The sequence below is a fragment of the Micromys minutus genome (assembly GCF_963924665.1).
Source record: "Micromys minutus genome assembly, chromosome: 13".
Taxonomy (NCBI): Eukaryota; Metazoa; Chordata; class Mammalia; order Rodentia; family Muridae; genus Micromys; species Micromys minutus.
In genome coordinates, this window is record NC_137982.1 from 4,705,324 (window position 1) to 4,732,074 (window position 26,751).

The following is a 26,751-nucleotide window of genomic DNA, read 5'->3' on the forward strand; positions in this document are numbered from 1 at the left end:
AGGGTCCCTCTCTTTTAAGCACAATCTGATGATCTGGCTGAGGTGAGAGAAGGGAGATATATAGAGGCGTTCTGCAAAGTAAAGGGACTTGGGCAGCCCAGAAGCTATGGGCGACACAGAAGACCCTGGCAGAAGGCCCCGCGGCGTCCAACACAGGCATGCTGAGCACAACCTCGAGCTGGGTGCAAACCGCAGGCAAGAAAGAACAACACATCTGCTGCTTTGAGTATAGGGAGAGTAACTGTGAGCAGATGCCAGGCACGCGGAGGCCACGGGATCTGGACCAGCATAAAGCAGTTAAAGAAGATACGCGCGAGGGTCCGGCGGCCCTCTTGCTCTCCACGGCCACGCCCCTCGCCGTGGCCAACTTGCCAACGCGCGCGACCTCCAGCCCCCCAGGGCTGCGCACGCTCTCGGCGCCGGGCGCCGCGCCAGGCCCCGGGTGGGAGGACAAGGAGGGTCCCCGCGCAAGCTCCGAATCCCGTGGGCGCCGTGGCCGCTTCCCAGCTGCCCAGGGCGCTCCTCCCCCGCGCCGTGCGTGTCCGAGCGCGGGCACTCGCGGTGCAGGTGGGCGCGCTCTCGCGGGCGGGGGTCCGGCCGGGCCGCGCGCCTCCCCCGGAACTCGGCCGTGCCATTCCCATGATGCCCAGCCACCGGGCACGGCTTCCGGAGAGCGGCTGCCGCCGCCGCCGCGGGTAGGTGGCGGGAGACACGGCCCGGGGGGAAGGGGGGTCGCCCCGCCCCTCGCCGCGCCAGCCCCGCCCTCTTCTTCCGCGCTCCCACGGCGCGCCGGGCCCCTGGGTCCCCGAGGGACTCCGCGGTGGCTGCGGGCGCCGGACCGAGGGAGGGCGGGGCGCGAGTGTCCGCGCTTCTCCGCTCTCCCGGCCCGGCGCCTCCCGGGACGCGGGACGCAGGGCGGGCAGCTGGGCCGGCTTCGCGGCGCAGGCCGCGGCGTGCGAGGTCGGGATCGGGCTGGTGGCTAGGGCTGGTCGCTGTCACGGGAGAGGGTCACGGCCCCCGGGAGGCGCCTCCGGCGCGTGCATGGCGCTTGTTGCGCCCTGCGTTCCTCGAGAGCCAGCGGGCTCAGGTCGGGCCCAGGTGAGGCTCAGGTGAGCAGAGGGCTCCGGGTCACCGAGGCCTGCCTGGCCTTCAAGGCTGCCTTCTCGCCCTGCCACACGCAGCTTCGAGGCTCCTGCATTCCCTAAGCTTGGGATCCCAGAAGATCACTCCGGGAATAGATGGGTGGGGGCACAGACCAACAGGAGGCCCTGCCACTGCCTGGAGAAGGGTTGGCGTTAACCTGCTGGAGACCAGACTGCTGCTCCAGCTGCCTCTCAGAGAGATGAGCAGTCAGTAGTACTCAGGAAGCAGTGGGAACCTGTCTCCCCTTGCTTCCAGTGTGCACAGGGAATGGCAGACCCAACAGTTTTTCTGGAGGCTGAATCTTGGCTCCTTTGGCTCCTAAGAACGAAATCTCACCCACACCCACTTTAAGTTGGAGTACAGGGCACTATGTCATAACTTAAGTGCAGAGGCCATGCTGGGGTACAGGGGCTGATTGTACCCACAACCACCCTGGAAACCTGACTCCCTGAGCCTCCAGTTTAAAGCCCCAATTCTGGCTTCGGCTCACATTTCTAACTCTCTGAAGTTCATGGTTCTCCAGAATGACAGCTCCCAAGATTGACCAGGTAGTTGGACCAACAACCATTAAGACTGTCAGAGAAACCCAGCTCTGGTCCATCGTTATAAGCTGTGAGCAGGTGAGTGGAAATAAATTGATTTATTCCCTCAGCTCTGCACCTGCTGGAATGGTTTCCTGTTAAGATACTGTTTTTATTCACCCCACCAGACCCAGCCTTGCCCGCCCGGGAAAGCACATTTTGTTGTTTACATTGATGGGTTGAGACCAGATCTCAGTAGCCCCGTTGCTGTCCTTGAACATGATAAGGAAACAGCTTATCTTGAACTCAAAGATCCTCTGGCCCGCCTTCACCTGAGATTAAGGCATACGCCCACCACCCCCTACTTGATTCAGATCCTTCTCAGTTAAGCTGTGCGAGTGTTTTGTGATTTCCGTAGCGTTGCTCTGGCTGTCCCTGGGTAAAGAAGTGGTTGGTCCCCTGCCAGTGAAAGAAATTACTCTCCCATTGGTTCCCACTGCCCTGCGCCTGCTGAGGGTGGCCAGGAGGCCAGGATGGGAGCTTAGGTAGCTAGTAGAAGAAAGCACCCCCACCTGTGGCTCTCCCAGAGCAGAGAGGCAAATTAGCAACAATTAATGACATATCATAACAACAACAACCAAAAAAAGCTGTGATCAGTTTCTAAATTAGATGTCACTGATTGTAATCCTGGCAGTAAAAGCTGATTTTTATTTATTTACTTAGACAATTTGGTCTCACTAGAAAGCCCTGGTTAGCCAGGAACTCACTGTGTACAGACCAGACTGTCCTGGTGCTTGGATTAAAAGTGTGCTCCAGCTCTCTCAGCCGACTTTAAAAGGCTGGCGGGAAATGCTTTGAAGTGCAAGCAGAACAGTGATCAGCCGCCCCTGAGACTTTCAAGTAACTGCGTTAGATTCTTATATTAGTTTAGCCCTTGAAGCACACATTGGAAATCTCCATGAGTTGCTGCTGCATTTGTAGTGACCTCTAGCTTATTGCCTAGACGGCCAGCCCCAGCTCTTGGGGGAAGGGATTTAAGGCGGGTCCTAGGTGGTGGAGAGGACAGAACATAGAAGCAAAGCAAACAGCAGGCCAGGCTGTTGGGGGTGGGACAACCTTTCCTGCCTTCCCTTGGAGGATCTCAAGTCTCTTTGTCCTTCAGTCTTTTTTTTTTTTTTTTTTTAAGATTTATTTATTTCATATGTGTGAGTACACTGTTGCTGTCTTCAGACACACCAGAAGAGGGCATCAGATCTCATTACAGATGGTTGTGAGCCACCATGTGGTTGCTGGGAGTTGAACTCAGGACCTCTGGAAGAGCAGTCAGTGCTCTAACCACTGAGCCATCTCTCCAGCCCAAGGAAGTGCTTTTGAGTCCTTCACTTAGGCTAAAGAACATACCGGTCATTTCCAGAAAGAATCCACCCATAGAGCCCAACTTACCTGGACATGTGTGTAGCCCTTCATAAAGCTCAGAGAAGCATTTATAGACCGTGGTGGCTTCTGACGACACCGGGAGGTAAGGACTTACCGAAAAGGTGCAGACCCAGAAGGGAAAAGAAAGGGTTGCTGGAGTTTGCACTTTGTTTTTAACTGATTCTCCCACCCACAGGATGGAAGTGGCTCCTAGTGCTGCTGGCCAAACGGAGGCCTAACAGACCTTAGGTTGTAGCCCCAGGTGTTTTGTGTCCGGTGGTAGTGTGGGTGTTGCTGCTGTTACTGCTTAGCTATGGCCTTCATTATGCTTTTTCTGTTCCCAGGATGTGAGACAGGCTGACTGACACGCCCCTGCCTCTCAGCGCCCAGCCTGCCTGCTAGGATGTTCCTCATGAACGCCCCTCCAGTGGTGGCGCTCCAGTCCCGATGGGAGGCCTTTGGGCAGCCCAGGAGCTTCGGCTTTCCAGACTGCTTCTCAGAGTCTAAGGAGGACACCTCCAGGGCTTCCGTGAGTGCCAGGGTACAGATGCTAATCAGCACATTGCAGAGAGACGAGGCTGCCCTGGGCATGAGCCATGAGCGCGTCACACAAAGAGGCCAACGTGCAGACAGGTCCCGGGACACCAGGCTGGCCCCCAAGCCTGCTGTGTGTAAAGAACAGCCAGAGTTCCCTGCCTGTGGTCTTCCTGCAAACTGCAGCAACCTGGAGAAAGATGAAGCTGGCAGACAGGGTCCCTTGGAGCTGGATTCTGACAGCGATGACTCTGTGGACAGGGACATTGAGGAGGCTATCCAAGAGTACCTGAAGGCAAAGGGTGGGGCTTCTGAACCTGTGTCCCAAGGAGTCCCCTCTATCCCAGAGCCTGCCCACAGTAGTACCCTGCCCATCCCGTGTCCCTCGAAGCTCACTCCTGGCTCAGGTAGTGTTCCTGTGGGAGCCAGTGAAGACCAGGGCTCCACCTCCCCAGCCAGCATGAGCAGCGAGGACTCCTTTGAACAGAGCATCCGAGCTGAAATAGAACAGTTCCTTCATGAGAAAAGACAGCATGAAAACCCAAAGTGTGATGCGTCTGTGGATAAAAAATCAGACCCAAACGAGAGCCCTGCCAGACTTAGAGGGAACCGAGAGACCTCAGCCAGGGCAGCTCTGATAGGAACGTGTAAGAAATTCATCTTCCGAAAATCTCCCAGGTTAACAAGGATGAGCACGCAGCTGAGAAATTTCCAGCCTAAGCTCACCACAGAGCCCGAGACCCCAGTGAACACCAAGCTGACCGCCCACAGACCGGAGGCTGCACAGAGCAGGGGAGGGGTGAGGAGGAGCGTGTCTGCCAGGCGCAACAAGCGCACCAGGAGCTCAGCCCCGGTACACCAGGCGTCGGACTCCAGCAGTGACGATGGCATTGAGGAGGCCATCCAGCTGTACCAGCTAGAGAAAACCAGGAAGGAGGCTGGCGGCGACCCACCTCTGAGAGCCCAGCTGAAAGAAGAAAGCCCTGGCAGTGCCCAGCCAAGTGCCTCGTCTGAAGCCCACAGGAGACCCCCTAGCAAGAAAAAGCTGGCAGTTCCAAAGGTTATGGACACCACCCTGGGGGCTCTCCACCCTGGTCCTCCCTCAAAGCTTCTAGTGGACTCGAGAGCCTCTGTACCTCCAGGACACACGGCTGCCAAGAGTGAATCTGTGCTCCAGGCCTCACGCCTAGCAGACACATCCACCGAACTGATGTGCGCAGAGGCAATCCTGGACATCTCCAAGACCATCCTGCCAGCCCCCGTGGAATGCAGTGACAGGCCACCATCCAGGAACCCACTCTTCTGTCCCAAACCCATGCCTCCTCGCTCTGAAGGTGACAGCAGCAACGTTGACAGCGATGACAGCATCGAGCAGGAGATCCGGACCTTTTTGGCCCTCAAGGCACAAGTAGGAAGTCCTCAGCCTGCCCAGGGTCCACTGTCCTCACCTGGCCCCAGTGGCCAGCCTGGAGTCCCCAAGGCCCCTCTTGCTAAAACACCAGATCTCCCTCTGGGCTGCAAACGGAAGCGGAGAGGAGGCAGCACCGCAGTGCCCAAGAAAATAAGGGAAGGTAGAGAAAGTGCCCAGGATGGTGACCACATTCAGGGGAAGGTCCAGCCTGGCCATGATGTGTGGGACCCTCTCGGGCAGAGCAAAATCACAGAGACCCCAGGAGGAGAGGCTGAAGCCAAGGACCAGCCTGTCACTTCCAGGACAGTTGGGCTCAGTGATACGCACCTATCACAAGGCCACGGGACCCTTGGGAAGGCCAGTGAAAAAGAGAGCTCTGAGGATAAGAGCAGCTCTCTGGACAGTGATGAGGACCTAGACATGGCCATCAAGGACTTGTTAAGATCCAAGCGGAAGTTTAAGAAGAGGTGCCGAGACCCACGGGCTTCGTGTAAGAAGATCAGATTCGGCAGCACAGAGACTCGGTGTGGGGAGAAGCTGGGAGAAGGAGACTGGAAGGACCACAGACAGCAGGCACTACGGAGCTGTCTGCCCAAGTGCAGAGGGGACAACAAAGACGGTCCAGGAAGAAGCCCAGGAAGCACCTTCGGCAGCGTGTCCGAGAGGGGGAAGTTGGGTGGCACAGGGGGTGAGGATGCAATCCCCACCTTTCTCCCCAGGAGGAAAAGTCAAGAAAGGGCTCCGCCCTCTAAGGACATAGGAGCCAGTGGCCACCCTCCTTTAGCCTCCAGCCCCACATCTGAGGACAGCGCAGTGGACAGCGATGACAGTATTGAGCTGGAGATCAGGAGGTTTTTGGCAGAAAAGGCCAAGGAGTCTATACGCAACACAGAACCTCAAGGTGGTCCTACCAAGCTGGAGATGCCCTGTAGGAAAGAGCCAACCCTGGGGGTGCAGCCTGGAGTTTGCACACGGAGCCAAAAAGCCAGGGGAATCCCTCAGCTGGCCGAGGGAAGGAGAGGTCCAGAAAGAGCTAGGACACAGGCAACCAGCCTCTTGAGCCAGACTGGTAGGGGCACACTTCGTGCTGAGCAGGCCACCCGCATCACTACTGCCCTGGGCCGAAGTGAGCCAGCTCTGCCCAAGAATACCAGCAGGAACAGCTCTGCCAAAGCATCTCCACCAAGCAGGAAAAGTGCTAACATTCACAAAGACCATAGTCCACAGGGAACACAAACTGTAATGACAGAAAGTGTGTTTGGTCAGATGCCCAGTTGTACCAAAGTGGGTGCTGAGGTTGGAAGTGCTGGGGAGACCTTTCACCTGAACTATGGCAGTCAGAACTTGCTAACCCCCAATCCTGGATCCCAGGCTGACCTTGCCCTCCCTTGGAGTGACTTTGCACACCAGAGCAGGCTATCCAGCCCATGGGTGCTGAACTCAGGTCAAGGCACAGTGTGGACAGGGGTTTTTCAGGGTGAGAAGGAAAAGGGGGCCACAGCACAGGCTGTAAGCCCAGCCAGCCTCTCCTCAGGCCCCAGGAAGGGCCTGCCTTTCCTCTCCACCCAGCTCTTCCACTTTGGGAAGAATGTTTCCTGGGGGGGCAGGCAGGATGGTCTCTTCAACCCTAATCTGGGCCTACCTCTGCAGGGTCCAGCATTCTCGGCCTTCAGGGAGACCCAGCCTGGCCACAACCCTGTATTTGGAAGCCCACACTTGTTAATGAAGGACAGTGGGAACTGGCCAAGCCGGAAGGCTCGGGGGACCCTGAGACAGCAAGACAGGAGGAATTCTGGCTCTGAGGACAAAGTTCTAGACCTGAGATATCGGCACAGAGTCGACAGGGAACAGCAGGACCAGGAGACCTTGGGCAGTGATGCCAGCGAATTCAGTGACACTTCCATGGAGGATGGGGGCAGTGCCACAGTAAGCAGTAAAGGCCTCAAGTTGTGACAGGCATGTTGTGGCTCTCACCACAGCTGTGGGAAATAGTATCCGTGTTTTATATGATGTGTGTGCGTGCATGCCTGTCTGTGTATGTGTGCCTTTGTGTGTGTGTGTGTGTGCGTGTTTGTGTGCCTGTGCGTGTATGCCTTTGTGTATGTGTGCCTGTGTGTGTGTGAGGCAGCATAGGACAGAAGTAGAGGGTTCTGACAGTTTCAGAACAAAATTGGGTCCCTTCCATGCAACCCCCCTATATAAATATGTACACTAACCTCAAATGACATTTTTATTTAATGAACGGTGTCCTGGTACATAATGGGTTTTGTAGGATTTTTGTAAATTATTTTAAAAAGTGCTGTACAAAATACCTTTTGAAAATGTTCAGTCTTGCAGGGTGTTTCTAGCTGCAGTTCTCTGTGGTCTCAGTGCATGTGTGGTAGGTGAGTAAACCCTTGATTCTAACCATCCTTGTGAGGGTCAGAGACAGGCTGGAATCCTTCACCATTTCTAGTGCAAGTATTCAGGCCTAGATAGTCAAAGCTACCTTGGAAGTGCTAATGTGGTTGAGGTGTGTCGGGATACCATGGGGACAAGGATGTCCCTAGCCAGATGCTGTCTCTGGATTCTTTATTCATGGCCTGTAACTAGAAAACATTTCAAAGCACAACAGTTAGTAAATAGTTAACCAACCATCCCGTCTAGTGTGGAAGTCTGGCTACTGGCTCTGCAGCTCAGATGAGCCCAGATCATCCAGTATCCAGTTGCTGAGGAAATCCTAATCCGTATAAACCCTTCGTATGAGAGCTACAGATGTGCTTATAATCATGGTTCTAAAAGGTGATCCCGCATATTCGTTTTGACTGTCCTGTTCTTGATGTGTGTATGGGTAAGTAGTGAGGCCATAGATGTCTTGGTCCCCAAACACCTTAGCCACCTGTGAGCCCAGCCCTGGAAACACCAGAAATCTGTGTGGCTTTCTGAATCCCTTCTCCTACCCAGGAGAAAGAAGGGTTTGGCCAATGCTGAGGCCAGGCTGCAGGCATTGGGGTCCTAGGAGTTAAGCAAAGTGACACCACCTTGGCGCTGAGGTACCTGTGGCAACTGGAATCGGAAGATGTGCTGGACTCCCGTTTTAAGGATCACATCTGTTGTGATTACACCTGTCTCCCCTGAGTTCTGCAGCTCAGTATACTGAATTGCTGTGTGTCTCCTTTGTGGCTGAATTCTGCTGGCCTGGCATTCTAACATGGAAGTGAGTTTTCTACTTTATGCACCTTGGTCTAAATTGTAACTCACTTCTGAACCCACATGTACACACATGATCCCACCATCCTCCATGTCTTCCATGTTGGAGCTTTGACGGGTGCAGGGCTCTGTGGGCCTAGATTATCTGGATCTATGTATAATGAATCCATTGTGCACATTTGTTCATGTTTTTTTGGGAGAAACAGCTTTGTGTCATCCGTGTTCCTACCTTACATTTTTAGAGTGCTTTTAACCCTCGAAAACAACATCTTGTTTTGTATATAAGACCCATCCAGTTTTGGTTTTTGTTTTTCTAATGAATAAACCAAGTACTATCCACAAATTAGTATGTCCTTTGTTTGGGGGTCTATACACAGCCTGGTTTGGATGTGGGAATGACAGTGCCAAAGGAAAGGAGCTTCACCCTAAAACAGCATCCCTCAGCCCTGTTTTTGCTCCCTGGTGTCATGGTTTGAATATGCTTGGTTTCAGGGAGTGGCACTATTAGGAGATTTGGCCTTGTTGAAGGAGGTGTGTTACCATGGGGGTGGCCTTTAGATCAAGATGTAGAACTTCTCCAGAGCCATGCCTGCCTGGATGCTGCCATGCTTCCCACTATGATAATGGAATGAACCTGTAAGCTAGCCTCAATTAAATGTCCTTTGTAAGAGTTGCCCTGGTTGTGTCTGTTCACAGCAATGGGAACCCTAACTTAGACACTGGGGATGGCACTGGTCCAGTCTCCTGAACCCAGGATATATCATGTTTTCTTCCAAGTCGCCATATTGTGTGCAGTAGAAAAGTGGTTCCTGATTCTGGGAGGGACATTACCCTTGGGCTGTGAGGGCTGTACCATCCATCAGCTGTGGCCTGCAAGTCACACATGAACACTCATATCTTGGTTTCTTGTCCTGTCCCTGTGATAAAATACTCCTGACAATATGATAAAATGCTCTTGACAAAAGCAACTTCAGGATTGATTCTTGTTCAGTTCAGAGATAACAGTCCTCACAGCGGGAGAGGCCAAGTGGCAAGATCTTGAAGCAGCCGGTCACACCTCCACAATCAACACGAGTAAGTGCTTCAGCTGTAGCTTCTAGTGGCTTTGTGAGAGGCCTGATTTAGCTGGCCTGTTCTGGTCCAGAGTGAGGGCTTTGATGTGGAATCCCTCAGCCTCCAAACCCCTATCCTCTGTAAAGTATAAGCCTAAGATAATTTGTTATACAAACAGGAAATAGAGTAAAACAGGTAAATGACAGCAAAGGTTTTTTTGGTTTTGTTTTTGCTTTTTTTTTTTTTTTTTTTTCCTTTCCAGGCATTGTCTACCTTTGTACTTTCATCAAGCTCTTCCAGAAAAAGCATTTTATTGGACATGGCCAATTAAAGCAATTCAGTGCCCAACCATAGTGCCAGAATGAAGCCCGCAGGCAAGCTTGGTTCCTGTGCCAAACCACATTTTGTTTGCCAGCTGACAATCCTGGCCCAGGCCCCATATTACCCTGGGCTTTGGAAATGGGGACACCCAGCCCTCAGTTGCTGAGACAGGTCTGCCTCATCACACAGCAGTCCAGCTCAATCCCTCTGGGCTAGTCTCAGCCTCTGGTTTAACCTACTGTCCACCTGCTTTGCAGGATGGCTGCTGGGAAGGTTTCCCTTCTGCACAGCACTTGGCTGCTGTGGCCTTCTTCCCACAGAAGATAGAGCCATCTCTCCAGCCTGAAAAACATTCTTTTAGAGACAGTCTCTCTATGTAGCCCCAACCATCCTAGAACTGGCTACATAGACAAGGCTCTGCCTCAAACTCACAGAGATCTGCCTGCTTCTGCCTCAGCCTCAGTGCTATGATTAAAGGCATGCATCACTTCCTCAAATCCCTAACTAAATCATACAAAACAACAAAAAGAGACCAACTTTTCAGCTGGACACCTTGGCTTCCTGGTTTCTACCTCAAAGGGACAGTTTGAAGATTCTGGCTTCAGCCTCAGCTCATAGCTTTTTAATTAAACCAATCAATTTTTTTTTCTAGAAAGCATTTCCACTCCAAGTTAGACATTAAGACTGTTTGCCAAGGGTTTACTTTGTGCATTAATAACACTGAAGAGAAAAAAAAAGGAGTGTTGGATTTCTGTGAACAAAACATTAATGATCATGTGCTAGGAATTCTTTCTGAGCTCAACGTTTCCCAGATTTCCTGTAGTGAGAAGACCTCATTTGTGGGAATGAAGTTTAAGAAAAGATCAGGAATGGAAAAGTGGTTCAGTGAGTAAACCAATTATTCCACAAACCTGAGGACTTGACTTTGGACCCCCAGGCTGGCCCTGGGGCATGCATCTCTAATCTTGAAGGACCAACACCAGTGGATGCTGGGAATTCACTGCCCGTCAGCCCAGCCAAAACTGGATCTCCAGGGCCCAGGTTCAGTAAGGAACCCTGTCTCAGGACAAGGTGGAGAGCAATGAAAGAAAACAGATATCAGCCTCTGGCATGCACACATACACGCGTATACACATGGTAGAGAGTGCGGTCTCACTGTGTTCATCCAGGTGAAGGAGCACACATACACTGGAAAAATAATAAAGATCAGTGTACTGGCTGGTTTTGTGTCAACTTGACACAAGCTGGAGTCATCAGAGAGAAAGGAAATGTCTCCCTGAGATCCAGCTGTAAGGCATTTTCTCAATCAGTGATGAGTCTGGGAGGATCCAGCCCACTGTGGGTCTATAAGGAGGAAGGCTGAGCAACCTATGGAAAACAAGGCAGTAAGCAGCACTCGTCCACAGTCTCTGCAGCAGCTCCTGCCTCCAGTTCCTGTTCTGCTTGAGTTCCTGTGGTGCCATCCTTTGGAATGTGGAAGTGTAAGCTGAATAACGTTTTTCTCCCTGTTTTAGTCAGGGTTTCTATTCCTGCACAAAACATCATGACCAAGAAGCAAGCTGGGGAGGAAAGGGTTTATTCAGCTCACACTTCCACATTGCTGTTCATCACCAAAGGAAATCAGGTCCGGAAGCAGGAGTTGATGCAGAGGCCATGGAGAGATGTTACTTACTGGCTTGCTTCCCCGGCTTGATCCTCAGGCAGGCACAGAAACACACACACACACACACACACACACACCATTTTTAAATACAATCTGAAAAAATAAAATGATCAGAGAAAGCCTTTGTATAAACCTGAGCATTTCCAACCTGGGAAGTTAAATGTGATCAGAGCTGAATGGAACTTGGAAGGAAAACCTGCAACCTCCACAGTCATAAATCACAGTCGTAGTCAACCTTGGTGCGTGGCATATGTCCCTCCCCTAGCCTCACTGTGGCTGAAGGATGTTCACTTGGCGTCTGTACAGAGGTGGGGCACACCACACTCTCAGGGTCTGTGCAGACTTTGTCCTAGTACGGTCACACACATGGCAACAGCTCCCAAATAAAGACACTTGGTGGCACTGCCTGGCACACCCCACATTTCAGACCAAGATTTGGGTTCTGAGATGTGTGGTCGCAGCTCCTTCAGGACAAATATGAGGCACAGCAGAAACTGAGGCTGTGGCAACTTTTTTAATAAAACAAAGATGCTGCCAGCATCCTTCCTGTGTGAAATGCAGAACACAAGACATTATGGCCCTATTTGCATATCTTTCTCCTCCGGAAGGAAAATGTTTTCGGAGAAGGCAGTGAGATCCATGTCTTTAGAATAGGGCACTTGTCAAGGATCAGGGAGCCAGTGCTCCCTACAGCAGCCCCAGGAGAGCTCCGAGGACAGCCATCAGCTCCCTTAGTCACAGATGGATGGCCTGTTGACATTGTAACTGGGGTGAAAGTTAAAGGGATCACAGTGGGTGATGAGATTGTCGGTGCCCGTCACGATGCTCTTCTCCAGGCTGCTGTTAATATTATGACTCCGGAACATTCCAAAAGCTGCGTGGTGTCTGGAAAACTTATTTGACGATGGATAATATACTTTCTGAAAGTCAAACAAACAATCCAAAGGATTAGCCGTGCGTGGTAACACTCAAGCAGTCCGACCCACCAGTATTATAGACCAAGAGGAAGACTTTGTGAGAAACTATATCCTCTGATGCTAGGAAGCCCAGAAACCAAGGTGAGCAAGATGGCCTCCTTTGCTACAACCATCCCAACTTGTGTTTGTGTGTAATATGCTTAGCACTGCCTCCTTTCCACACTACATGGACAATGAGAGGAGGCACAGGATCATCTGCATGCCACACCTCCATGCCTAGTGTGACAGCAATTATTAACCTAGGGTTGGGTCAGAGTCACACCCCTAAACACACACACACACACACACACACACACACACGTACACCGAGGTCTACTCCTGGCCATGCCACACTAGGCAACCCTAGACCTATGTAAGCTTCAGCCTTCTCCTCTGTGAGTATAGTTACAATACTCCAGAGCAGTGTTTGCAATACTCTTTTTTTAAAAAATCTTTTTAAAAAAGATTTATCTAATGTATATGACTACACTGTAGCTGTCTTCAGACACACCAGAAGAGGGCATCAGATCCCATGACAGATGGTTGTGAGGCACCCTGTTGCTGGGAATTGGACTCAGGACCTCTGGAAGAGCAGTCAGTGCTCTTATCTTAACCAATGAGCCTTCTCTCCAGGACAATACACTTAACAAAATACTTACAACTAACTTAGGAAAAGAAAAGGTTAGTTGGGTGTGGTTGAGCATACCTTTAATCTTAGCACTTAGGAGGCAGGTCTCTGTAAGACTGAGACCAGCCTGGTCTACGTAAAAAATAGAAAAACAAACTTCTGGGGTGGTGGGGGGAGACAGAGACACAGGCAGAGACAGAGAACACATTTGGGCTTCACTTCGGAAGCTCCAGTCCTACGAATGAGCAGCCTCAGTGCTTTGGCCCTTGGCTGGGGCACCGGCTGACTGTCATGAGAGCAAACGTCGTCGTGGGAAATGAAGAAGAGCAGAGAGAGGACTGGCTGGACGCCAGGATCCCTCTCCAGGGAGCACACCTCCGGACCCTGAAAACTCCTCTAAAGTCCCACATCCCAATTGTACACACTAGTGACCCTGCCTTTAACACGCAGATCTTTTGGGTCAACTCCTCCAAGCCTTAGCAATGAGCTTCTATCCTGTGAGTCCAAATCCTCCATCAAGCACTTTAAAAAGACTCCATGATGCACCGCCAGCCCAGCGTATGGGAAGGGGCTGCCCTGCGGAGGCCTGAAGCACTCGGTTCTTGCTGAGAGTGTGGCCACTGTGCGTCCAGGAGCTCCGGTGAGAATCTGCCTAGCCAGACAGAACCATTAGCTGTCAGGGAGATGTTGGACATGTGCAAACTGACCTCCATCAGGTAGTGGTGTCCTAGTCAGATGACCTGTCCTCAGACTACCTTGGGCCAAGATCACCTGATGCTTTCTCTCTTTGGCAGGAGATACAAGTAAAGAGAAACGATTTTAGGCGTTTTTAAAGAAGCAAGTTTGAGACCTCCTGGAACACTGAACATAAAACAGTGTTCAAGGCTGGGTTAGATAACCCTAGCACTTGGGAGGAAGAGCCGGGCAGATCTCTGTGAGTTCGAGGCCAGCCTGGTCTACAAAGAGAGTTCAAGGACAGTCAGGGCTGTTGCATAGAGAATACACGTCTCAGAAAGAAGGGGCGGGGGGAGGGGAGTGTCCAAATACCATTCCAATTCACACAGCTCCCCCTATTGTTTGCATGGTGTATTGCAGGTGGACCTGATCCATCTGAGCCAATAATGCTACTGGGTTATGCACACGGGTCCTGCCCCCTCCTGGCTCTACACAATCCATGCATTTTGACAAGTCTATAATAATAATAAATATCCACATTATAATATCATAGAGAATCTTAAGAGCCGCTCACAGAGTGCAGTCCACAGAGTGTAGTGGACTGTGTCAGAAAGCTGAAAAGCCAACCCCAGAGAACAGAAGTAAGAAGCAGGGAATAACTACCTCCTAGCTTGCCTCTGATACCCATGGCTGGTGTCCCAGTGCCTGCTAACCTGGGTGTAAAGCACTAGTGTTGAAAAGAGCAGCATCTTCTCAGTGGCCTTTTATAAGGGCAGAAGCAGAAGCTGGGGGTGTTGCTCAGTGGGTAGAACACTATGTCTAACATTTGCAAAGGCCCAGCACTTCATGAAACGGGATGTGGTGGAGCACACCTTGAACCCAGCACTTGGGAGCTGGAGGCAAGAGGTTTAGGAGTTCAAAGCCCTGAACTGATTCAGAACTAGCTCTGGCTAACCCGAGACCACGTTTCAAAGAAAAAAGCCAAAGGTACTTATTGCCAAGCCTGACGAAAGGAGACCCAACTCTTACAAGTGGTCCTCTGACCTCCATACATGTATGCCGTGGTGCACTCCCACACGGAGACAAGGTGAATGCAATTTAAGAATGCACGGGCAGCGGTACCCATGTTCCTGCTTCCCGCAGAAACACTTGCGTCCGGTTTTGGAGATTTTGGTAGAGACTCCTGAAGATTTCTTAGTGGACAGAGGAGTTCCACCACTCACACAAACACTTGGCTTCACTTGCCTTTGGGCGCCTGTGCAAAAGGTGTGTGCGCCCCTGTGAGGACGTGCGTGCCTGTCTGTTGGGGAGGAGAAGGTGGGGAGCAAGTTCACCTGGACTTTTCTTTCTACAATATATTTGTCTACCATTTCTCTGCCCTGCCCTGTTCTGTCGTGATTTGACGTGCCACACGTTTACAATGTGGGAATCTGGTTTCCAGCCCTGACTCCTCACAAGTCTGCTCTTCCAGATGCCACCTCACCCTGGCGTGTCTGGCTTGTGCTTACCGGCATCTCGTGCACTGTGGGCGCTCTGCTCCCATAGGTTTGGTTACTGGTCCTATACATGGAAACAGCTTCATTGGTCCTGTGGAACATAGATACACTGTTTCCCATACATACTGAAAATAAGTCAGCCAAGTCATAGCCTGGAAGAACTTGATCGATGGAACTTTTTTGGGATGTCCCTGACGACAATACCATGTCAACAGGTCTCCTACGGAGAGTGCTCTCTCCCAACAGGCCTGTCTCTCTGGCCTCCTCTGCTGCTCATGGCCCCTGATCCTTCCAAAGGGAAACCCCTACAGAACACCCAGCTGCAAATGCTGGGGGAGGGATCTTGGAGGAACCTTGGCACAGACTGCCGCTGCCAGGTATGGGAGCTACTTCGGGGACAACATCCCAGCTTCCACACTGTCACCCAGGACTCACTCTGCTTTTGAGCCCCGACCCAAGCTTCTGCCAGGTGGAGAGCATGAGGAAATCTAGTTTGTGAGGCTGTGGTCTCTGACACAGAGGCTGCCAGCAGCTCTTCACACCGGAGGCCTCAGCAAGCTGAGGTCTTTTCTTGTAGAGAGGGAGTGTGCCTGCACCTGCTTCACAGATGTCAGCGTTTCCACCCTTATTTCCGAGAGAACCAGGCTGCCCTGTAAGTCGTACAGCTTTAAAACTAGAGACATCCCCTGCCTGCAACAAGGCTATATATCCACACACGTTCGCTGTTGTGGTTGCTCGGACAGTGAGATTCCCGTTACAGATGGTTGTGAGCCACCATGTAGTTGCTGGGAATTGATCTCGGGTCCTCCGGAAGAGCAGCTAGTGCTCTTAACCACTGAGCCATCTCAACAGCCCCACCTCAGTCTTTCTTACCTGTAGCCACGAAACCACCCCGGGTTGTTGAACCTGACTGGGAGCTTCTCACTAACGCGGTAGTAGTCGCTCGTTTTCTCTGGGGCGGGCTTAGCCTTGGGCTCTACCGGCTCTGGGCACTCTTGAGGCTTTTCTTCAGACATTTGTCCTCTCTCGCAGGAAACTAGCCCTGGACAGTCAAGTCTGTGGCTGCTGCGGCAGGGCGTCCTGTTGCTAGGCAATGAAGTCACCTGACCAGGAGGCGGGATGGTCTTTTGTAGGCTGGTTTGGCAAGTCTAGAATCTTCCAGAGGGCGAATAACAAAGGAGACCGTGAGTTCTAAGGAAGGAATTCCAAGCTTCCACACGCTACTCCTCTTGGAGTTCCGCTGGTCTTTTTCTGGGACTGTGGGAATATCCTTGTATCGTCCCAAAGTGCACTAGGAAGCAGATCCTGGACAGATGAAACCTTAGAACTGGGACTTCACCGGCCAATAGGCAGGAATTAGGTGTGGGTGCTTCCAATCTCTGCCTAAGCAAGTATTCGCCAGTCTGTCGTTTACTGTACTGGCCATGGCTTCACCCCATACCCCCACACCTCAGCCTAAATTAGATGTCGGATATTACTAAATTTAGGGAATCCTAGGCCAAATACTGGTGAACTTTAAAACCAAACAATAAACGGGGCGGTGGTGGTGCATACCTTTAATCCCAGCATTCCAGAGGCAGAGGCAGGCAGTTCTCTTGACTTCAAGACAGCCTGGTCTACAGAGTAAATTCCATGACAGTCAAGGCTACACAAGGAAACCCTGTCTCAGGAAAACAAAACAAAACAAAACAAAAAACAAGCGATAACTCCTTCCCCACTAAAAACCATTTTGAACACGAGGGTCGCCTCCCCCAGAGGATGCTGTAATTTTACCGAGAGGAACGAGCTGTGTGTGAGAGTCTGCTCCTCCTAGCTCAGTCTCACGTCCCAGTCGAGCACCGACCGCTGGTGACAGTCCCAACTCGCCCATTTATTAAGGACACGGGCGCAGCGGGCGGTGCACAGCGGGAGTGGGTCCTCCGGGCCAGCAGGCGGCGCTGCGGCCCTGCGCGCTCGGCTGAGGAGGCGCTCTGCTGGGCAGGAAGAGTCTCTGCGGCATCTGCGTCCACGCGCCTGCCATGGCGCCCGCTCCGGTTGTCCTGACCCGGCTGCTGTGTGCAGGTGAGCGCGGAGGGTCCCGGAGACCGGAGGGACCTGGGGATCCAAGAGGGGAGACAGGGACGTGGGCTGAGCGCGGCCCCAACGGCTCTCTTTTCTCAGGTGTGCGGCGCTGGCCAGGTTTCCTGCAGAAGGCGGCTCCGGGCCCAGCGGGGCAGAATGGTAGGAAGGTCACGGGAGCCCCGGTCACCGCGGTCAGCGAGCCCCAGGACGGCGACGGTAAAGGCCAGCGGGTGGAGTTGGGCTGGGGCGCGGTGTCGTGGAGGGGGTGTCATTGCAGGATCCCCAAATGAACCCAGTACCATTCTAAGTGTGATGAGAGGGAGACTAGAACCCCTGTGGCCTACCTAGTAGCTCTCGAGACCAAAGAAGACTAGTTTTCTATCTGTCCATATTGCTGGTCTTCTGATGGTGCATTTAAGGCACCCGAAGTCAGCGAGGCCACCGTCTCATTTTCTTCTTACATCTTTGGAGTGTAAAGGAAGAAAACTGACAAGACTTTCCCTACACAGTCACCTCACACCTTGGTGTTGTAAAGATACCCTTGGGTCTTCCAGATCTTTCCTGGTGTTTCTTTTCCTCAGCTTTGAGGTTCCCACTCCCAGGAGACTGGTGAATCTTTGGTTGGTGGTGATGGTCCACAGTGTCTGTCCTTCTTCCCTTTTTCAGATTTCCAGAGCAGGATCCTAGATGTGCCATTACAACATTCGGATTTCTTCAACGTCAAGGAGCTGTTTTCTGTGAAGAGCCTCTTCGAGGCCCGAGTACACCTGGGACATAAAGCCGGTTGCCGCCATAGGTAGTTGGCGGAGGCAGTGTGGGCAGAGTGGTGGAATTGGGTCAAGGTTGGAAGTGGGGCAGGGTGGGGGTGTCTGCACAGACATGGTGAAAATTGAGGGTCATTGCAGGCTGGAGACCCTGCAGAGAGGTCCTGCTGTATAGAACAAAAGTAGCCATAGAATGCTACACTAAACAGAACACCTTGGTTGGGGTTCATGTTTATCTGCAGTTGGTTCTCAAGTCTCCACGGTGAGAAGTTGGGACAGGTTAATCTACAAACCTGTTGCTAGCTGCTCAACTCCACAACTGTGTCCCTAGCCCATCACCCCCTACACAAGGAGTAGTGGGGAGTTGATAAATGTAAATAGTGTTGTTCAGTCTGCAGAGCCTACATTGCGGATAGGTGTCTGTGGAAGGAGAAGGGCAGCTTTATGAGCACTGTTCCACTCACCTTAGGAAATTTTTGGCAGGTTTATGGAGCCATACATCTTTGGGAATCGCCTGGGCCAAGATATCATTGACCTGGATCAGACAGCCTTGAATCTCCAGCTGGCTTTGAACTTCACCGCCCATGTGGCCTACCGCAAGGGCATCATCCTGTTTGTGAGCCGGAATCGTCAGTTCTGTCACTTAATTGAGACTACAGCCCAAGCCTGCGGGGAGTACGCCCACACCCGCTACTTCAAGGGTGGCTTGCTGACTAATGCACAACTCCTCTTCGGGCCTACAGTCCGCCTGCCGGACCTCATCATCTTCCTGCACACGCTTAATAACGTCTTTGAACCCCATGTGGCCGTGAGGGATGCGGCCAAGATGAACATCCCCACAGTGGGCATTGTGGACACCAACTGCAACCCCTGCCTCATCACCTATCCCATCCCTGGTAACGATGACTCGCCCCAAGCAATCCAGCTCTTCTGCAAGCTCTTCCGGACAACCATCAATAGGGCCAAGGAGAAGAGGAGGCAGATGGAGGCCCTCCATCGGCTGCAGAGTCCCAAGGGCTCCGAGGGCAGTGGGACATCTGCACCTGATTAAGAGCCATTCCCCATGACAGGAAGCCCTTCTCCCACAATAGGTAGCCGGGTCTGTTCTGAGCAGGAAGCTCTTTGTCCAACCCTGATCTATGTCCCCATTCCCCCATCCTCAGCCTCAGCACCACAGCCCTGTATTCCCTAAATATGGCCACCCCAAAGTCCAATCAACCTGAGCTAACCCTTGTCTGTCTCTTTTCTGGGAACAAACTCAGGTAAAGTGCATATCCACATGGCCTTTGTTTTCCATTAAGACTTGAACATAGCTAGCCAAGTGGATCTCCCCGCCCACACACATGGGTTCCATTCCATTTGTCTTTTCAGTTACAATTAATCCTTCATTGTCTGCTAATTAACCCTTCCTTCTATGAAGAAGATTGCAAGCAAGACCATACTGATGTCCCTGAGAATCACCCCCCGCCCTGTAGTTGCCTCTAGACCTGTAACCAGACTTAAGGCTAAGCAGGCTCCCAGAGAGAGATAGAAAGTATGGTCCATGTGTTTTGCTACATTACTAAAGATCTTAGTGAGTTTGCTAATTCATTCAAGCAGAAGTCTGGGGAATATGTGTGGGAATGGATTTTAAAAGGATCAGGTAATGGTGGAAGGAACATAAAACTGATAAGGCTTAGTTTATTGATAGGGTCCCTCTGAGTGGAGATCTATATTTAATATGGAAACTTGCACAGTAAAAAACGGTGTTAGAAGTTTGTTTGAATGTTTTACTGAAGTATTTTTTAAAAGCCGCCTGCTGGGAGCACAAAAGTCCTTGAGCCCACAGATCACCAAGAAAACCAGGAATATTAATCACATAGGGATGTCTCCTCAGAAAAGGGAAAATCAATACCTGTTTTCCACCTAGAGGACTGGAAGTAGGTGTTAATGACCTTTGCTATTTGTAGAGCCAGACCTCACCCAAATCCCCCTAAATGCTTATCTTGGGCTCTCCTTTTCTAGACTTATTTTTAGTTTGGTTTCTCTACCAATAGAATCTACCCTTAGGGGAGATGTCACAAGTACTTTATGGCCTGCTGACCTTTGCACTGTTTTGGTCAAAGACCATAAAAGATCCTAGGCCCTTAAGCTATAGGACCCATGTTTATGGTCATGTGTACTTTGAGCTTAGTTTTGATGTAATTATGCCTCATACCTGGGATTGTATTACATCAGGAAGCTCTTTTCCAGAATTGTACTATGTTTTTAATATGTTTACAATAAACCACCTGGTGTTGACTCTAGAACTTTGAACCAGCACCAACTGAGTCAGGCAAGTTTTCTTTCTTTCACCGTTCATTCTCCAGCAGGTCCTGATGCATGCAGGGACCCCTAAGGATACTGAAAAGGAATTGGAGACACCTCATATCTCTTGGTTTAGTGGTGATGAAGGGCTTTTAAGACCCAGGGACATTGCAGTGCTAGAGCAGGTATACTGTAAAACTAATCTCAATGGCAAGGCCCAGAGGACAAGCCTTCACTAATCCTGTAAGAGGGGCACCAGCACATTTGAAGAGATTTGCTGTTGCTCTTTTCCTTGTACCAGAGCTTAGGGTTGGGGATTCTTGCAGTCACCAAAGGCAAGGTGATCATAGTTGTCACAATGAGCAGCACAAAGCAATGATGTTCATAATGGCCTGACCTGTGATGTCAGCACAGGCAAAGTGAGTTTGATGGTGGCTTAATTTGTATGGACCTTTGGTACTAGCTAATCAGTTATGGTGTTTCCAGGTATTAAATAGAAAAGAACTGCAATTTCTGTTTGATCTGCATTAAGTGGAAACTTCTCAAATTAAAGCAAGATACACTGGATCAGGGCAAAAGAGATTCTCAATCCACGAACCAGTTCCCAATTTGCACAGTGAAGTGATGGCTAGGTTCTCATGAGGGAGCACCTTAATATCTAAAAGTTTTAGTGTTAGCTGTCCCTTAGTCCTTAGTTAGCTGTTCCTTCTCCAGGGAATATTGTATTCTTTGACAAGAGCTACTAGGGAAAAGGAAACAGACTTTCCAGAGTCCCCTGGATACTGATTATAGGAAACCCTAGGAAACATTGTGGCTCTCCAGTTATATGGGGCTTATGGAGGTCAACTGATTAATGGAGTTTTGGCCAACATCCAACTCACAGTGGGTCCCTGAACTCACCCTGTGGTTATTAACCCCAGTCCCAGAAGGTATATTTGGGATAGACATCCTCAGAAGTTGAAGTTGGCAGAATTCTCACATTGGCTCCCTGACCTGTAGAGCGAGGGCTATTATGGTTGGAAAGGCTAAATGGAAGCCTTTAAAGTTGCCACTGGCAAGGAAAACAGGATCAAACCAGTATTGCATCCCTGGGAGAATTGCAGAAATTGGTGCCACTATCAAGGATTTAAAAGATCCAGGAGTTATGGTTCCTGTCACATCTTCCTTAACTCCTACCTGGCCGGTGCAGAGGACGGATAACGGAGAGTGACAGTTGACTAGGGAAAACAGGCAGTGACTCTACATCTCATATCAAATCTATCATCCTTGCTTGAGCAGATTAACACCTCTCCTGGTCCAAGGTATGCAGCTATTGATCTACCAAATGCCCTTTTCTCAGTATCTCTCCATAAGGGCCACCAGAAACAATTTGCTCTCAGATTGGCAAGACCAGCATTACACAGTTTTACCTCAAGGTTGCGTTAACTCTCCAGCCCTGTTTTATATAATTTAGTCAGAAGGGATCTTGATCATTTGTCTCTTCCACAAAATATCACATTGGTGCACTATATTGATGACATTATGCTGACTGGACCAAGCAAGCTTTGGGCTCATTGGTAACACATGAGCATCAGAGGATGGGAGATAAAACCAAAATCTTCCTCAATGTTTAGGGTGGAGAGCAATGGAGAAAGACACCTGACGTCAACCTTGGGCTTCCACATGCCCTTGAGCGCACTCACACACAACATATGTATACATGAAAATGTATACATACACTACACACACACACATATCACACAAAGATAAAATATGACATATGCATGTATATGTTTACATGTGCCAAGAGAGAAAGGCAGAGAAAGAACTAAACATACTGAGTTCCTGTACTCATGGCTGCCTTTGCTCTGTATCTTGTTTTTCCTCTTAAATATCTGCACCAGAATCAGCCAACAAAATATCACTCATGTATTGATAAAGGGTTGAGAAAACAGACTCCTAATTATTAGTGACAACGATTATTAGTGGTTATCACAAAATATCAACATAAAGTAGGACAGTGTAACATTCTGTGTGGAAGGGCTTTCCACTGATACCTTTTACAGGTTGAGTATTGTTACTAAGCAAGCACTGTGAACTGAAAGCAAACCTTTCCCTATCCTGCTCATGCAAGAGCATAGTGAAAAAAGCAATCATTGAAATCAATTACTATGATGGGCCATGACTTAGGCAATAAAGCAGGTGAGAGGAATTCCAGGCCATAATGAACCCTTTGCTTAAATTCTCTTCACCACTCTTAAATCTGTTGAGAACCTCCATTTTCCTCATCTACTTTTTATAACAAACGCAGGGGAATTACTCCAGCTGCTCTTGTACTAGCTGCTCAAGTGCCTTTAACATTTCCTTCGCTCTACCACACAGGCTTGTCAGTCAGCTATTTTAAGGGCAGGGCTGTTGGTACTTTCACGGGCCTCCGTTATAAATTTGGAAACTCAATCCCTGTCATGTCCTGTGTCTGACTAGTCGGCCATGCCTGTTTCGTTTTTTTATTGTTTTGCTTTTTGATTGCCTATATCAATACCTTCCCCAGGTACATTTATCATTTCACTCCTTATTTTATTATGGGCTGTCTCTGGGATTGCAGGAATGTTAATCTGAGTACTCTACTATTGTAAAAAAAAAAAAAAAATCCCTAAACTTATGGGTATTTCATTGACATACAGCCTTTGACTTTACTTTTTGACCTTGCAGTCCCACACGTTTAACCTACCACACACTTTGCTTTATCTGAGATAACTTTCCAATTCCTAGAAACTGGGCATAAACCTTTTGAAGAGACCATTCTGAATTCCAAGATTTTTATGAAATGACAGTTAGAGCAGCTCCTGTATCCACCAAGCCTTCTTTTCAATCCCATTTACTTGCCATCTTAATTTGGCCTCTGCCCATCTGTTTTCCAGAACACGTTTTCCAGCACTTCCGAACCCTCCTGTTCTCTCTATTGGAACAGCACAGAAACAGTTACAGACTCTCATCCGTGTTACGTTGCATCTCTCCTTTGACATGACCAGAATTTTAACTTCTTTGAAATCTTCATCTATAATTCCTGGATGCACAGTGAATCCTTGGGAAGTCAATCTCCTCCTTCCTAAGATCGTCCCTACTGTCCCTGAGGCCAAAAGATATAACTGAATTTTGGGGGATATAGTAAGATGTTTACCTGTAGCCAAGTCTAGAGCTGAGCTGCCTGCAGTAACATTAAATTTCCAATTCTGAGTAGAGGTTTTTCGGTCTGCATATCACTCCTTGGCTGAAATGGCTTATACTTTCTTCTGTAGGGCCACAATCTAGACGCCCAAGGCCATTTCGTGACAGAGATTACCTTAAATATCTCTTTTGGACATACACTCATTGGTTTAATGACAACCCTTGCCACACATCTGTATACCTCTGGAAGCTTAAGCCATGTTTCTTGTTTATGTTTAGAAAAATATTGCCCTTAAAGATGTCTTGTTCACAATTTTGTTGTGAATGACCATATCTCCCACAGTTAAAGCACCAGGCACTTTGAGATCTGAGACCCTTAGTGGCTTGGTCACAATCTCTTTGTAAATGACCATGTTTCCCACAATTGAATCAGCAGACATTTTGATATTGGAGACATCTATCTATACATTGACCTATGATATTAGCGTGGTACACATAAGAACTAAGGATGTTGGTCATATTCCTTATCAATGTGCCCACTGGTGCTGCTCATGCCTTTAATGGTCCAATAACTTTTTTTATATTAAGTATTTGAATTTTCACACACCAAGGTCTATTCCAACATCTGCCTTGCATCAGGGTCTGATACGGCCTTGTTCGAAGCTGAGACTAATCTTTGTAAAAAAACAATCAGTGAAAGTTTCTCCAGAGCCTTATATAATCTTTGTAAATGAGATGGCTGAGGAAATGTTTTAAGGAAACACAAAAAATTCAGCCATATTGGGGGTTACAGAATAGTCTTGAAAAACTACAGAGAGATCCCTTTTTTTAAAAGATTTATTTATTTTATGTATATGAGTACATTACAGCTGTCTTCAGACACACCAGAAGAGGGCATCAGATCCTCTTACAGATGGTTGTGAACCACCATGTGGTTGCTGGGAATTGAACTCAGGACCTTTGGAAGAGCAGTCAGTGCTCTAAACTGATGTGCCATCTCTCCAACCCAGAGGAGATCCTATTAACTACTTGGGTTATAAAATAAGTCAACAAAAAATTTAATTACAAAAGGTACAGATCAGAAGAGATCAGTTGCAAACTCTTAATGATTTTCAAAAGTTAATGGGAGATATTAGTTGGTTATGGTCTACCATTAGATTAATTACTCAATATTTAAGTAATTTGTTTCACATGTTATAAGGAGATTTGGACTTAAACAGTCCAAAATGGTTGACAGCGGAGGCAGAAAGAGAACTCCAGTAGAACAGAGGCTGCAAGACACATATGTGGATTGCATAGATCCCAAACTGGATTATATTTTTGTTATTTTGCCTTTAACTCATTCTCCTCCTGGGCTCCTCATAATAAGAGAACATAGATTTTCTTAACACATAAAGTAAGACGTTAAGGAATTACATAGAAAACATTTCTGATTTAATCATAAAAGGTAGAATAACCCCCCCAAAAAAGAGCTCAGAATACCCAAGAAAACCATCCACAAAACTTATGAAGCTCATAAAAAGGAAGACCAGAATGTGGATGCCTTAGTCCTTCTTAGAAGGGAGAACAAAACAGGGGAGGAAACACAAGGTCAAATAGAGGAGCAGGGATTGAAGAAAAGATCTACAGAGAATGCCTCACCTGGAGAACCACCGCATATGCCGCCACCAAACCCAAACACTAATGCTGACACCAAGAAGTGTTTACTGGCAGGAACCAGACATGGGTGTCTCCTCAGAGGCTCTCCCAGAGTCATAAAGATACAGATGAGAATACTTGCAGCTAAACATCAGACTGAACACTTAAAATAATTACTGACTCTCAGTATGCAGAAAGAGTTGCTCTGCATATAGAAACTGCTGAACTTTTTCCAGATAATTCAGAATTAACTTTGCTATTTATACAGCTGCAGCGGTATCAGAAATTGATACTATCCATTACTTATCACCTACATTCTGTCTCATACAGGCTTGCCAGTGTTGTGAAAATTATTTAAATCTTGGCTCAAGGTTTCTACCCTGCCTTTGACCCTGTAGTTCCTGAATGAGAGATATACACATTTCTTATGTTTACAATAAGTCTTAAACAACACAAGAGCTGGGCAGATACTACTCTCTATGTTGTTAGAATCTACTTTCCTATCAATAACCCCAAGTTACTATGTACTGTTTCATCTGGGCTGTTCTAAACACAAATTCAATCACCTGGCAACAACCAAGAAAATGTCTTACTTGTTCTTTGTGTAACCAAACTCCATTGCCCACTGGAAGTAACCCTTGAGGTCACAGAAGAAATGAAATCTGACAGATGGATGTGTTTCATTTTGCAGAATTTAGAAAATTAAAGTTTGTGCTCCATACCATTGACACATATTCAGAGATTCAGTGGCAACTGCTTTAAGATCTGAGGAAGTGGATTCTGTCATTCCACATTCCTGGAAGTCATGGCTATTATGGGGATACCTGTACAAATCAAGACTGTCAATGTCCCCACACATGTTGTCTTAGTTAGGGTTTTATTGCTGTGAACAGACACCATGACCAAGACAAGTCTTATAAATAACAACATTTAATTGAGGCTGGCTTACAGGTTCAGAGGTTCAGTCCATTATCATCAAGACAAGAGCATGGCAGCATCCAGGCAGGCATGGTGCAGGAGGAGCTGAGAGTTCTACATCTTCATCCAAAGGAAGCCAGGAACAGACTGAGCATCCTCAGGCAGCTAGGAGGAGTGTCTTCAAGCCCAGCCCCAGAGTGACACACTTCTTCCAACAAGGCCACACCTTCTAATAGTGCCACTCCCTGGGCCAAGCATATGCAAACCATCACACTTGTCTCCAGTAAGATGAATCAATTTTTTGCATATTATAATATAAAGCAGATTACAGGTATACCACACTATCCTACAGGACAAACAGTTGTAGAAAGATCTAGTTGTACCTTAAAGGAAATGCTTATAAAACCAACAGGGTGAATAAAGACCCCTAGGAATAGACTAAATAGTGCTCTATTAACTTAAATTTTTCTGAATGTTAGTGAGAAAGGAATAACAACGGAAGCCAGTAAAAGTTTTGTGTTGGGGACATGGATTTGTTTATATTTCCACAGGCAATAATACTATTAAAACTGATAAAATTTAGAATTGAGTAGGAGAGGTATCCAGAGAACCTTTCATTCCATTTTTAGTTCATTGAAAATATCTGTTAACAATTTCCCATTACATTCATCATAATCAATGGCTTAAAACTGAAGGGTGAGAAATGTAGTAACAACTCAGACGTTTTGGTTTCTTTAAAAGTAAAAATATGTTTTCGCTTTAATTGCAGGTGTGGGACCATGGGGCTGCTTCACAGCAGCTGACTATGATTTGCCTCGTGCTCTAGCAGAGGCATGGTCTTGCCAGCTGCAGAGAGTTTCTGTGATTGTGTGATGTCCAGAATTCTGGACATTTTTTCAGGGGGTCTATAGATGCTAAGAGCCGCAGTTGG

General features: G+C 48.7%; 3 protein-coding genes across 4 annotated transcripts; 2 read left to right on the forward strand and 1 right to left on the reverse strand.

The window, feature by feature from the left end:
• Positions 1–1,704: 1,704 nt before the first annotated feature.
• On the forward strand, positions 1,705–8,409 carry PPP1R26 (protein phosphatase 1 regulatory subunit 26). Its single transcript, XM_080927523.1, has 2 exons — positions 1,705–1,763; positions 3,425–8,409. The coding sequence occupies exon 2, from the start codon at positions 3,484–3,486 to the stop codon at positions 6,976–6,978; it is 3,495 nt and encodes a 1,164-aa protein (XP_080783649.1). The 5' UTR covers positions 1,705–1,763; positions 3,425–3,483; the 3' UTR covers positions 6,979–8,409.
• Positions 8,410–11,884: 3,475 nt separating this feature from the next.
• Positions 11,885–16,868, reverse strand: PIERCE1 (piercer of microtubule wall 1). Of its 2 annotated transcripts, XM_080927035.1 has the most exons (5): positions 16,780–16,868; positions 16,561–16,666; positions 15,880–16,161; positions 15,019–15,097; positions 11,885–12,171 (listed from the first exon to the last, which is right to left on the reverse strand). In XM_080927035.1, the coding sequence occupies exons 3-5, from the start codon at positions 16,020–16,022 to the stop codon at positions 11,983–11,985; spliced, it is 411 nt and encodes a 136-aa protein (XP_080783161.1). In that variant the 5' UTR covers positions 16,023–16,161; positions 16,561–16,666; positions 16,780–16,868; the 3' UTR covers positions 11,885–11,982. The 2 variants fall into 2 exon arrangements, with proteins under 2 accessions (XP_080783161.1, XP_080783160.1); XM_080927034.1 differs by having other exon boundaries at positions 16,561–16,855.
• A 132-nt stretch (positions 16,869–17,000) lies between these two features.
• Positions 17,001–20,132, forward strand: MRPS2 (mitochondrial ribosomal protein S2). The gene is made up of 4 exons (XM_080928137.1): positions 17,001–17,067; positions 17,167–17,283; positions 17,734–17,863; positions 18,315–20,132. The coding sequence occupies exons 1-4, from the start codon at positions 17,025–17,027 to the stop codon at positions 18,880–18,882; spliced, it is 858 nt and encodes a 285-aa protein (XP_080784263.1). The 5' UTR covers positions 17,001–17,024; the 3' UTR covers positions 18,883–20,132.
• Positions 20,133–26,751: the final 6,619 nt, after the last annotated feature.